This window comes from Molothrus aeneus, chromosome 16, assembly GCF_037042795.1.
Source record: "Molothrus aeneus isolate 106 chromosome 16, BPBGC_Maene_1.0, whole genome shotgun sequence".
In the NCBI taxonomy this organism is placed as follows: Eukaryota; Metazoa; Chordata; class Aves; order Passeriformes; family Icteridae; genus Molothrus; species Molothrus aeneus.
Genome location: NC_089661.1, coordinates 13859277 through 13873047, shown reverse-complemented (window position 1 = coordinate 13873047; position 13771 = coordinate 13859277). Strand labels below are relative to the sequence as shown.

Here is a 13771-nt window from a genome sequence, read left to right as displayed (position 1 = left end):
CAGTCCCCACTGCTGTCAGTGGGGGGAAGCTCTGCCCGGACAGAGCCAAGGCCGAGCTGTTCCGAGGCCACTGGAGGAAAACCGGCCCTTGACACCTGAACTGCCACATCTGACACCACCCTGAGCCTCACAGAGCTTCCTTCCCCCAAACCTCCATCCTTCCAAATGGTTCTTTAAACTCTCAAGTCATCCAGAACTCCAGGAAGGGGGACACAGGCCAAGCTGGAGGATTCCTGGTTCCTACTTACCACAGTCTCCAGTACTTTACATGCTTTGCTTTCTCTAGGTGAGAACAAACAGTGAGCACTCTTGTCCTGCACACAGGGTGAAGAAAGCATGAAGAAAATAATGCTAATTGCACCCATTATTCACGAGTTCAGAGCCAGCTGGGTTAGTTCAGCTGGTACCAACTTGTCAGGCTTCTCTATTAAAACCCACACCCTCTGTTTCCTCAGCAGCCTCACACTGAGGTTCTGCAGCAGTGCCTTGGCTCTTCTTGTTGTAGTTCCACCAGCTGGAAGTTACACAGTGAGTTCAGCTCGTGGCCAGGCTGCTGTGGGATGGGTGTGTGTGCAGGGGGGGCTGTGGCTGCTCTCTGTAAAAACAGGGCACAATTTGCACATGCACAGCGTTGATGCTGCTATCAAACACAAGATTATTGAGTCCTCTGAGTGGGAAAAAAACACCCCAAATTTATAGCAAAGAAAGTTACAGTGGTCAAACAGGCTGTACACAATCTTCAGACAGGTCCCTTCAAAGCAAAAGGCATAGATCAGCAGAAAAGGTTTGAAAAGGTTTTTATAACAGTCCTCAAACACCAAAAAAGCAGTTTATCAGGGCAGGTGGGGTGGGTTGGACATGTTACACTCGTTCCTCCTCTCCCAACCCACTCAGGGGCCTCTGTGCTAAAACAAGACTTAAAAATCAAACCACAACTCAGTCACAAAAGAGAACCCTCTGCAAACTGCTGAGGAATAAATATTTACACTGCACTGCTTGGAATACTATACAGGTATTAAATTACTTTTGTTTTTAAAAAAGAAGAATAAGAAAGCTTTTTTTTTTTTTTTACCTGAAAAAATACAGAGCAAAGGCAAGCTTGAGTGTCCACATCAAACTGAGTGTCCAAGCCAGGACAAATATGCAAAGGTCTTGTGGAAGTACCATCAAATAGAGCAGGTACAAAATGTGAGCACTTTTACTGCAGCCTAGTTCTACCAAAAAAAGGGAATTTTCTGGTTTGTAAGCCAGCACCAATTCTAAGCTGTTCTATTTTTGGAACAAATGAACACAATTTGCTTCTTTTTTTAATACATGGGCAAAGAAAAGGTGACATTTAAAGAAGGATTCTGTCTGGATCAGGGGTGATGGTGCAAATGGGAGGAAAATTTTACTCAGGAAAAATAGATTACTTGGAGCCAACAAGGCTCCAAGACCTGTGCCTTTGCTGCACTTGAGTTTTCCTAAACCTCCCTTTTTGGTGCTATCAATAGTGAGGAGTGATGCAGAATGCAGCAGCTTGCCCACACACTTTCTAATTTAAATAGCCACTGATAATCCCAAAAGATGGATGAAGCCTGGAGCAGGAAGAGGCAGGAGGGTGACTGAGTATCACTGCTATGAGTAAAAGGACTTCTCCCTTTATTTTCAAGTACTGGGCTCTACAGCAGGAACATTTCAGTCTGGGGCTGTTTATTGGTGCTGCAGGTTCTTTTTCTTTACAGAAAAGGCAGGTGAAGTGCTGCCCCTTGCCTTGGAGAGATGCTCAGACTCGCCAGAGCAAGCCCAGGACCCTCAGCAGGGGTTCAGAACATTTGGCTGCATAAGGGACCTTCCTTCCTCCTCTTCCTCTCAGTGACCCCCAGAATTCACAGCTCCCACCCTAAACACACCCCAGACATCCTTCCCAAGCACTGCCCCAGAGGGTGCAGCTGATCCTGATGATGCCAAGGCCACTGCTCAGCCCTGTCTGTACAGCTGACCAAGACTCTCCATTTACTTTTCCAGAGGAGCCCATGGAAAATGTCTGCTCCTACAAGCTGGAGCACATGAGCAGGATTTGCTGGGGAATCTAAGAAAGGGCAGGGTCCACATGGCAAGAAGGAGACCAGGATGTTCTGCTTGGTTGGCTAAAAAGGACAAAATGCCACCCTAAGTCTAAAGAGAAGAGGAGGAGGAGGAGGAGGAGGGTTCTCCTAGAGCCAGTGACACCCTGCAAGGGAAGAGCAGTGACAATGACAATCCCAAATCCTTGCTGCCTCCCACAGCCTCTGCCAGGAGATCAGAGCTCACCACGGACAGCAGAGCAGCCAGAGGTGATCCAGGTGCGTGACAGCAGGAAGGCCCCCAGGTTCTCCAGATCATGGAAGTGCTGTGGTGAGCTCGGATGCAGAGGCTGCCCATGCACACACCTGAGGGCACTGCTGGCGAGGGAAAGGCTTTGTGTCCAACAGGATGAGCACCTTTCCTGCCCTGCTGCCACCTCCAGGACCTCCATGCACACAGAGCATCCCAGCAGAGCAGCTGCTGTGTCCCCTGCAAGGTGCTGCCATCCTGCCTGGGGACAACCAGGGCTCCTCTGGGCAGGATCAGCTGCCCAGTCCTGCTGTGAGGTGCCAAGCTGGACACTTGGCCATAGCAAGGCCACACAAGCTGGACAAGAGCCTGACTCCCACCGTGGTCCAGTGACACCGTGTCCTGCTGAGGGTGCTGCTGGAAAAAAGAGATTCTGCTCCCAGGAGGATGAAGGTGACTCTGGCAGCTGCCGTGGTCCAGCCTGGCAGGACTGGGGGGGGCTTCACCAGCCCCGTGGGGCTCTGAGAGCTGCACCTGTACCAAGCACCAGACCCAAAACCAGCAGGGAAGCACCAGGAGCTGCTGGCCTCAACCTTGGCTGCGTGCCTGAAGAACAAGAGGAAGCTCTGCTCCGGGTGAAGGCCAAGATATCTTCCACATCCCAGCCTGAAGAGGTCACTCAGCACCCAACCAGGCTGGGAAGCCAATGTGCCAGAGTCTCCTTCAGCCCTGGTGACCTTCCAGGTGGCATCTTGAGATTTATCCAGGGATGAAGCTCCACATCTGCAAAGCAGCACAAGCTTCTTCTAGGAAGCCTCTGCTCAGCTGGCTGTGACCATCTAGTGCTACCAGCTCCTCATCCCCTGGTTTGTATGCATTTATCTGCCTCATGGTGCTAAATTGTATGTTTTAAATACAGAAGCTATTAGGACTGAGAAGGTCTGAAGCACATACTGGTTTTGAGATCTTTATTTCAGGAAAAGATTAAAGAATTAAAATAGGAGCTGCCCTGCTGACAAGAAGAGTTGAATTCAAGAAGCTGGTAAAAAAGGAGCATTATATGCATTGAGCACTGTGCATTTTCAGTCAATATTGGCTCTACTTTCTACTCTACTTTCCTTTGACTAGGAAAAGGGAGTTTCACATGCGCACAGACCCTGGGATACACGGGATTCGATGAGAGGAAGGGAGTAACAGCAAAAAAAAAAAAAGAAAAAAAAAAGGAAAAAAAAAAAAAGGAAAAAAAAAAAAAAGAGAGTGCTGGGCTTGATCTAACAGAGGCAAGAAAGTGATCTTACAGCTCAGCCCCTGAACACCAACTCCGGCCACCAGCGAGACGGGAGCGAGGACGCGCCGGCGGGGCCAACTCGATGGTGCACTTCAGTAGCTGCAGCTCCCCATCCACAACCACCTGGGCAGCCACCCAAGCTTGCCAGGCTTCGGTGGCACCTACATTCAGGACACGGCACAGTCACGGGGCAGGAGAATCACTTCTTGCATCCTTGTCCAGCGAGATGTCAGTGTGGTACCTCCAGGCTGCGGGCGCCGGCACGGACTCGCGCTCCCCGACAGCTTCCCCCCCTTGTAGGTGCAAGTAATGCAGTGGAGATCAATGGTTGGATCAGGCTCCTGGTGTGCTCTGAGCACGGGGTCTCTAGACAGCAGTAAGAGCTCGGTGTGGCTGACACCACCCAGACCCTGCTCGCTCTTCCCGACAGAGCTATAGCTTATTAACAGGCTGCTGAGCCTTAATACTGACACTTAGTGTAATGGTTTACAGTAAAGAAAGGATTCTCCTACAAAGCGCCGAAGAGAGGGCGGGGGGAAAACCCCACTCCAATCCCTTCCTCTCCCTCTCAGAGTCTCTGGAGCATCTCACAAGCAGGGAAAGGAGCTGGGGAGGCGAGGGGAGGCACCGCCACCGCGGCGCCGGGTCCCGTCGGGGCGTCAGGACAACGACAGCGAGGACATCGTAAGGAACAGAGACAAACGGTGCTGGTGCTGTGCTGCCTCAAGCTGGGAGGTGCGCGTGGTCAAGCGGAGCGGGGAGAACTAGTCTTTCTTCAAGTCCCTGGATTCAAAAAGCTTCAGGCGTTCTTGCACAGTCAGGCCTTCCTTCAGACTCTGGCAGAGACAAAAGACAGAGAGCGGAGTTGGGGCGGGGGCGGCGCTCAGGCCCAGCCGTGGCAGCAGGAATGGGCTCCTGGGCGAGGATTAGTGGGACATGCTGAGGGAGAACACACGGTTATGGAGGGCAGCTACTGCCTGGAGACAGGGTGAGATTGCAGATGAACCAGGCGACGGACCAGAAGCAATGAGAGGCACATCATGCTGCAAGCAGGATTAGCTGACTGGGGAACGACCCCCTGTGCTGGGGTGACTTTATGGTGCTTGTGTCCCCACTCGTCTGGTTAGCCCAGAAATAAGTTTTGCACCTTACAGACCGGTTCTGAGAGTGAAGGGGGGGAAGAAGAAGCATGCAGAAATATTTTCCCAAACTGGTTGGGGGAGAGGCCACTTGAATCTGCTTTCTAGAGGAGCCCCTTTGGAGGTTCTCTCCCAAATTTGCCCTAAACCAGGACACCCCCGGAGCTCACAGGGCAGCGCTGGATGGGGCAATTCCAGTAGGGGAGCCCCAGGCAGGCCAGCTGGGATCTGCTGTGCTGAAGCCCCAGGATGCTGAGCAGGACCTGCAGGCTGGTCCATCCCTGCCTGCCCCACCATACAGCACCCATGGGGACAGTCCTGGCTCCACTCCGTGCAGGATTTGCTCAGGAAACCCTGGAAACTGCTGTGTGCTGCCAGTGACCATCCCACCCCTCTCTCACCCCACCCTGGGACAGCCCACAGTTAGAAAGAGGACTCCCAAATGCTGTTCAGGCCTGGCAGGCTCTGATGGCTGATCCAATTCAGATGCAGCATCCAGATTTCAAGGCACAACTCTCAGCTGGCCAGCAGCCCCCTGGCATTTGGAATTGTAAAATCCATCAGCTACACATGAGGACTCAGTAGCACAGTACTGAGAGGGGCAGAAACGCAGAAACAAATTGCCCGACTCCTGTAGGACAGCTTTAAATTGAATCCAGTCTGAGGGGATGCACCAGCCTAATGCCAGCACCCTCCTTCCTGCAGCCCCAAACCTGTGGCACGAGAGATTGAGGAGAGCACAGCATTAGGTGGTGAGCTGTCCCTGTAGATGAGGAGGCACAGCCACCTCCCATCCCTAAAACAGCCCCCATAGCCAGGGCTCTGCCCCTCTGTGCCCCACTGCCTGTCCCAGCCCCACAGCTCTGCCTGCCAGCCCAGGCCTTGGAACTTGCAAGGAATTCATGCTGCAGCTGAACATTATTCACTTCACAGACCAAGCCTTGGCACCTTCAAAGGCACAGACTGGAGGGATGGAAATCAGCTCCTAGGAGGAAATTCTGAGGGGACTGGGATTTTCTGGCCTGGAGAAAAGAAGGCTCAAGGTGACCTTGGGGCCCCTTCCAGAGCCCAAAGGGGCTCCAGGAGAGCTGGAGAGGCACTTTGGAGAGAGCCTGGAGTGACAGGACAAGGGGGAATGGCTTCCCATAGCCAGAGAGCAGGGTTAGATGGGATATAGGGAACAAATTCTTCCCTGTGAGGGTGGGCAGGCCCTGGCACAGGTTGTCCAGAGAAGCTGTGGCTGCCCCTGGATGCCTGGAAGTGTCCAAAACCAGGCTGGATGGGGCCTGGAACAACCTGGGACAGTGGAAGGTATCCCTGCCCATGGCAGGGGGTTGGAACCCTGGATGGTTTTTCATCCCTTCCAACCCAAACCACTCTGTGATTCCATGATCCTATTATCAGGCAGCCACCTCCCTTCCCTGGCTGTGGGACTGTTCTGCCACAGCAGCAGGTTGGACTTTTGGGCTGCATTTTCCTTCCCATGTATTTATCAAGGCAGGACTCCATGATAAACTTGCCCCAAGGCTGTGCAGATTCCCATGGTTACTGTATTTCTGGAAATGTTTTTCCTCCCACAGGCCCACGAACACAGAAGGGCTTTGCCAGGCAGCATGGAAATGAAAGCACTAAATTTGACTGAATTTCCAAATGCTGTGTGCTCTCTTTCCAAGGGGCAGCAGAGTCTCCTGGGATGAGAGTCTCTGAGCACACACTTCCTAAAGGAAGTTTACTTTGGGCCTCCTTAAATGGGAGCAGCTCATGCATTCCAGTTCTCACATCTGATTTCTCAGTGGATGGAAAGAGACACCAGGAGTCATCAGCCTGTTCTGCCTGATGGCACAAATTCCAGCAAATTCAGCCCCCAGGCAGTCCCACAACCATTTCAGTTGCTGATGAGGAGAGCCTGATGAAGTGAGACTAATGTAGGATGATATCTGTGATAAAGGAATCTTCCACAGACTTCCTGGGGCTCTCCACCCACCGTGCTGCGAGCTCCCCTCTCCTAACCTGCCTCTGCAGGTGCTCCCACCTCAGTCCTTGCCATGGGCCAGGAAATTCACTATTACTCCAGCTAATGGAGATATCTGGCTCATTAGAATCAGCCTCGTCTCTTATCAGCTCCCTCCTTTTGCTGGATGAGCTTGGAAGCCTTGGAGGCTCAGGGACGGAGAGCAGGAGGAGAAAGTTACTGGGCAAGGAAAACTCTTGCTCAGGCATGGATCAACCTGAAAAAGCAGCAACTGTGGGTAAAGGAAATCAGAGCAGTCCAGGACATTCCCTCTGCAGCTGAGGTGGCTGAGACCATTTTCCATGCTCCAGGCTGTTATGGGAAGTATACTTAAAGGCATCCCAGACTATTCCTGCACCTGGCTAACAGCAAAACAGGTGTTTTCCTATGAGACCTGGACAGTGCTGGAGTTTAGTCTGAGGCATGCAAAGTCACTCAGGCATGCACACTCAGTGTCCCACACTCCCAACACAGTAAACAGAAAACGTGCTCCACCATGTCCAAATCCTCTCTGTGACGATGAGCTGTGTTGGTGAGGGTGGGAAGAGCAGGAAGACAAAAAGCCACATCCCCCAGGGAAGAGGCAGAGAGACTTTGTTCCACACAGATCTTGGGTACACTGGCTTCTCCCCTCCCCTTCGCCTTCACCCAGGAGAAGAATTAGCAGTGACTAAACCTGTCAGTCAGTCATTGAGAGAAGGAGGGCTCTAGTTTGGCACGGAGGTGTGAGCAGTGCATGCAGAGGTTGGGCCGTGGGCGGGTGCCGTGTGTTTACCTACGTGGCAGGGAACCTGGACTCGGGTTCATTTCAGTTATCCCATGAGACCTGCTCAATAACGGACTGTTGAAGGAAAAAAGCAAAATAAAACAAAACAAAAAAAAGAACAAAAAACAAAAGAAGAAGCTCATAAATCCCACATGAATTTGCGCTGGTGCAGCCCCAGCCCCCCCGTCCCGCAGCGATGCCCTGGCACTGCCCCTGCTTCTTCTCCGCTCCTTCCCCACCAAGTAACACAAATGGGGATCACACAGAAAGTGATCTGAGTTGAAGTGGTGAAGGGAAACCCAGCATCAGAGTGGCCCAGCAGGTCTGGGCTGCCCCAAAATGTGCAGAAGTCCCTCTCTGTTCACTGGGTGCAGTGCAGACACCCCGAGCTGAGGAGCTGCTGCTCGTAGAGCTCCAAGTGTTTCCCCACGTGGGCACCAAGCTCAAAGCATTTTGCCTGCCCTACAAGGGCTCAACCACTTCAAACATCAGCAAGAGACACCAGGTGAGAGGCAAAGCAGGTTTGCTCATGCTGAGCTTCCTCCCAACTGCCCTATGTTTAATGCTGACTCCTGATCAGCATTATTTGCCCTTCCTTATCTCCAGTCCCATATGATGGAACTGGCTGCCAAGGAGAGCTTGGCACAGCATCACTGGGCTTTGGGATCAACAGCAAGCACAGAAGGATCACAGAAGCACAGGGCCATCTGCACCATGTTAACACACAAGCAAAGTGTGTGTTAAATATGTCCAGGACCCAGACATTGCTGATACACATAAAGACAAAAAATCTTGCAGTGATGAACACTACAACTAGAATGATGTGCACATTTCCACCTATATTTCAACTGAAAAGAAGGAGCAGATCCTGGAATAGTCCTCCTGTGAAAGACCAAGAAACAAGGAGAACATCAGCCTTTTTCCCAACCAGGGAGCAGCTTTGTGCCTCCATCTGAGCAAGGTCTGGAGTAGGGGAATGGGCCCTGCCTGGCTGCACAGTCAGTCCTTTTGCAGTAAAAAACCATCCAGGCTAGCACTAGTGGCTGGGAAATTCTTAATTTTGTTCCCCTGCCCATTTCTTCCCATTTGGGATCCCCATCAAAGAGAAATGCTGGGCATTCCTCACTCCCATCCCACTGGGCAGGACATCTGAGCTCACCTTTGACCTGATATTCCTTAGTTGCCGGCTAACACTGGATCTGTCTTTCTTCAAGAAATCAGGGTTGCTTTTTGATTTCATAATATCTGGGAAGAAGCAAAAGAAGTGGGATTAGCCTGGTGCCTACTGCCTTCCTGCAAGGACAGGGCTGAGGCTCTGCCCTCCCAGCCCAGGACAGTGCCCCGATGAGCCCAACTCTTAGTGCTGCCCCAAGGGCAGAGGGGGCTTTTGGGCATCCCTGCATCACGAGGTTTTCCTGATGCAAAACCCCAGAAGGCTTTCAAAGCCCATCAGCTTTGGGCTGGAAGGCCAAGTCCTACACTCAGACCCATTCCTGCACAAGGGTTTGTACTCCAGGATTCCCTGTTAGCTCGGGACACCCAGGACTGCTTGGAGCTGCTGGAGGAGGACTGACCATATCCCGATACAGTGGTGTTCACAGGGGATTTCTCTCCCTGAGCTTCTGTGGCTGCTTTCAGCTGCTCTTTCAACCTGCTGATATCACAGTCTGCCTTGGCCTTCACGATGCTCAGCTCCGTGTAGATGTCTTTGTACTTGTCGCTGGCGTATTTCTTATCCTGGCAAGGGAACAAGAACAACCCCATGGAGCCAGACAGACAGCTGGAGCCCAGGGGTTTGTGGATGCACTCAAGAGGAGCTTGGCAAATGCTGATGGAAGAAGAGCCGGCAACGGGAGAGAGGCTCGGCCAGGGCAGCTCACGCCTCGGAGCTGCTTCCAACAGGGAACGGAGACAGGCTGAGAGCTGAGAGCCAAGGGCCAGCACACAGTGCTGCCCGTGCCTGCAGCCCCTCAGCTACAGGGCTTTAGTGGCTTTTCATTTTAGCCAAGACACAGAATTCAAGTAGAATTCCCAGAAATGGCTTTGGTTTGTCCAGAGCAAACCAGTTCCACTGCTGTGAGGCTGGGCAGATCTCTAACACTGTTTGTTTGTGCCAGTTAAATCTGATCTGATGTGACAGTAAATGGGGAAATCAGGCTGAAAGGGATGTTTTCCCACACTGTCTCCTTTGTGGGGTAAGCCTTAAGTTGATACATGGTGATTTACTGATGACATCAAAATGGGTATTGAATTACATTCAGGAGAAAAATTAAATATGGTTTCAAATCTAGGTGTAAATGGGCTGAAATCTAAGCACAGACACTCAGGAGCAGAGCACAGTAAGAGGATTTGCAGAACCACCCCTGGCATTACCCTCAGTGCTGTCTGCAGCTCATCTTTGAGGGAGCTGATCTCCTGCTTCAGGTACTGGATTTCGGATTCTTTCACCCGCAGCAGGACCTGTGGGAACAGAAACCAGGATCTTTGCACCCAAGCAGACAGTGTGACACCTTCTGTACCCAGAGCAGCCAAACCAAGGGCTGGAGACTCAGCCCCATGCCAGCACCACAAAGCCTCTGGTCCATCCATCTTCTGCTTCTCACAAGAAAACTCCTCTGGGGAACTCGCCCAAGCTTGCAGTGCTGATGCTGATGCCCTGCACACCCCAGTTTCTGTCCCCCACTGCTCTGCATGGATTGCATCCCAGGGACAAGCAGGGGCTGCAGAAGGAAGAGTGAGTGTCTGGCTCAACATGGTGAGGAGATCAGGACCCCAGAATCTCCTGGCCTCATACAGCTCATGATAACAGTGCTGACCAGCCACGAGAGCCGACTGGGGACAGATGGCTGTGACACCTGCCAGCTGTGACTCTCTCCCAGGCTGTGTCCTGGGGTACACAGCACTTGTGCCCACCCACGTGCCTGTCTGCAGAGCTCACCTCCAGCTCGTAGGCGTCCTTGCCCTGCGTGAGAGGCGACCCAGCAGCCTCTCCCCCGCCCTCCCCGGTCAGCAGGGTCCGCAGTCGCGTGATCTCCGCAGCCAGGCGGTTATTCAGCTCCTGGGGAGAGGAGGAGAGCCCTTGTGGGAAGGGGGAGCAGGGCCACAGCTCAGCACGGAGCTCATGGTCAGCAGGGCAGGGAGCCTCACCTGGTTGTGGGCGTTGAGCTCCTGGTTCTCCCGCTGGCACTGGCGGAGGGCCTGCCTCTCAGCCTCCAGCGCCTGCGCCAGGTGCGCGTTCTCCAAACACTTCTGGGAATACTGCTCCGAAAGCACCTCCAGCTCCCGCTGCACCGACTGCAGCTCCTCCCTGCACAACACACGTGGGGGTAGTGCCCTCCCCACACACACACACATCCCCATTCTTCCTTCAGCATCCCAGGACAACCCAACAGGGAGCTAAGCACCAAGGATGAGGATTGCATATTCCCTTTGGGGAAAAAACTCAAGCCCAGAGCAAGTCAACTCTTCCCTTTCCTGGCAGAGCCATGTTTGGGCACCAAAAGGGACAGGATGTCATCCTCTCAGAGATTAAGTGGCAGAACTTTCTCAGGTTTCCAAAAATTGAGCTGAGATCTACCAAAATCTACCAATGCCAAGCTCTTCCTTGTGACGGTCGGGAAGCCCTGGCAGAAGTTGCCCAGAGAAGCTGTGGCTGCCCCTGGATCCCTGGAAGTGTCCAAGGTCAGGTTGGATGGCGCTTGGGGCAACCTGGGATAGTGGAAGATGTGCCTGCCCATGGCAAGGGGCTGGAATGAGATAAGCTCTAAGTCCCTTCCAACCCAAACCATTCCAGTATTCTAAGTTTGCTCTGGGCACTCAGGACCAGGTATATTTGCACACCTCCCCAACTTATATAGACGTATCAAGGTTGATAAGGCTGACAGGCAGCCCTGCTCAGCTCCCACGGGAGGACAGCCTTGCCATGGAAAACTCAGAGCTTTCGCCTCACTTTTTGAACAACCCTGCTGCTGCAGCTGTGTGAAAAGCAGCCCTGGCTGCCCATCTGCTACTTCTGGGGACCATAAAGGAGCTGTTTTGTATAATGTGCAGACATTGACCTGAAGCCTGAAAGATTACGGGCAACCAGGAGGCTCTGATGGATGCAGAAGCCCCTGAAATAACCCCAAACTCATCGCCAGAATCAAATGGGAGAGGAGGGCCCCCCACACATGATCTCCCTGCCAGATGGTGACAGAGGACAGGGATGGCCTTACAGGTACTGCCTTCGGAGGGCCTCGATGTCGGCGTTGACACTGCTGATCTGGGAGCGCTGGGACTTCTCCAGCTCCCGCTCCAGCTCCTCCCGGTGCGCGTTCTTCATGGCTTCGATGGCTGCGAGGGGCAGCACAGGGTTAGCACCCAGCACCCCCAACCACAGCTGGGTTTTTGTTCATTTCTTAAAGGAACAAAACATCCCTGCAAATCTCCCACTGCTTCATGGCCCTTTCAGTCTGTGCCCCAGCTGCGAAGGGGCTTCTGCAAATCCTGCTTTTGAACAGAGTCCAAATGATTGTCCCCTTCACACATTGTTTCCTGGACTGTGGGACTCCTAATGTAGAGCCCCTGAACTCCAGTGTTTCAACATTCCCTGGGGCACTGAAGAATTAATTCAGTGTGGAATTGGCAATAATTTAACACAGGAATCATTAATGCCTTTCAGAACTGGAATACAAAACAGATCAGACTGTCTAACAACCAAAGACAGGGGTACCAAGCCTGGAGAAAGACCAGGAGATGAGCACCAAACCTGGATGACCAGGAGGTGAACCTCCACCTAAAACATCTTTCCCACAAGCCCATTCCCATCTCCCTGTGCAGCCCACCCAGCCCTCACCCCATCCCTGCCCTGCTCCTCAATGCAGCCAACACCACTCCCGTGTCCCCACCGCCACTGTCCTGCCCCACCATGGGGTCCCCCTGGTACCTGAGATGGTGGCAGCCGTTTCCTCTGCCAGCAGGCGATCCTTCTCCTCCCGCAGCTTCTCCAGCTCCCGCTGGTGCTGCCTCTGCAGGTCCTCGATCTTCTTCTGGTGCGTCTCCTCCATGGCTGCAAAGCCCCTCTCACATGTTGCCTGCAAAGGGAGGAGGGGAAAGGGTTGGCCCAGGAGCACAGGGTCGGTGCCATGGCGGTGGGGAGCCCACCAGGAGCCACAGCTCAGCTCCTCAGGTCCAGCAGGGATCTTCTGCTCCCCCAGCCAAGGAGCACGATGGACCTCGCAAAGGTCAGGGCTTGCTCTGCAGTCGCTTGACCCCTGACAGCTCCAGGGAAAAGGATGCACAGGGGCACACCCAGTTGGGGAATGCAAATATATGGAAAAAAACAATCAATAAAACCCTTCTGTGCCCCTTCTGCTCTTTTCAATGCCTGTTTTTTTCAACCTCTGGGTGTAGGGAAGATGACGTGACAGCAACAGGATCTTAATTCCCAACCAAGTATTGCTATAAATGCTGCAGGGAAAATTACTTGCTAATTGAATTACTAGGAAAGAACTCGAGCCAGGACACAGGAGGAGCAATTTGGGGAGTCGGGATTCACCAGGGGTGAGGTCCTGAATTCCTGCCTGGTCCTTCTGTTCCCAGCTCAGCTGCCAGCCTAAGCATATCAGATCCTGGATGGACACACGGCTGCAGGACACGGACAGGAGCAGCAAAGCCACAGGCAGGCCCAAGCCACGAGGGAAGAAGGGGCACACACTGGGGACAAGGTGCTGAGCCCCATCAGGCAGCTTGGGACAAACCTGATGCCAAGCACTGTACAGGGCTTTACCCCTTAATGACACAGGCTGGCTTTATTCCCTATTTCAGCTGAGCTCCCTTTGACTAACACCAGTGTTTTCCATGCAAAGTGAGAACTGTCACCTCTGGGACCCCATGGGAAATTTTAGGGGGACAAATTCACTCACCCAGTGGCAAAAGTGCTCATGACAGTCCAACACCACTGACCCTCACTAACATACATCCCTCAGCATCACCTTCTTGGCTAATGCTCTGTTACCTACACCTAATCCTCATTTCCAATTTTTAGCTTTGATGGGTTTTTCCCTCACATTTAATTTTTAATCCTGAAGCATTCTTCACTTTCCCAGCCTTGTTTGTTTATTTGTTTTTTTAGACTCCTAACTCAGTGCCAGAACCTGCCTGGACTTGGCTGTGGCACAGAGCAGCCCTGCAGGATTCTTCATTACACCCAGAATCATAGAATATGCTGAGTTGGAAGGGATCCACAAGGATCATCAAGTCCAACTCCTGAAACACCTCGAATTTTGGAAGAA

The 13771-nt window shown here is 52.6% G+C and overlaps 1 protein-coding gene across 7 annotated transcripts in view; it reads right to left on the bottom strand.

Annotated features, from left to right (window-relative positions):
- Nucleotides 1-3521: 3521 nt before the first annotated feature.
- The window catches only part of MPRIP (myosin phosphatase Rho interacting protein), a 72293-nt gene continuing 62043 nt past the window's right edge, over nt 3522-13771 (bottom strand). For 3 of the 7 annotated variants that reach the window (XM_066560615.1, XM_066560616.1, XM_066560621.1), the window contains 8 exons: nt 12424-12571; nt 11714-11831; nt 10647-10806; nt 10438-10557; nt 9873-9959; nt 9074-9236; nt 8659-8744; nt 3522-4419 (listed from right to left, as the gene is read on the bottom strand). In XM_066560615.1, the coding sequence (XP_066416712.1) occupies nt 4348-4419; nt 8659-8744; nt 9074-9236; nt 9873-9959; nt 10438-10557; nt 10647-10806; nt 11714-11831; nt 12424-12571 (954 nt within the window). In that variant the 3' untranslated portion in view covers nt 3522-4347. Of the gene's footprint in view, nt 4420-7508; nt 7575-8658; nt 8745-9073; nt 9237-9872; nt 9960-10437; nt 10558-10646; nt 10807-11713; nt 11832-12423; nt 12572-13771 lie in introns of all 7 variants that reach the window. The other 4 variants (XM_066560617.1, XM_066560622.1, XM_066560618.1 and 1 more) reach the window with 3 other exon arrangements.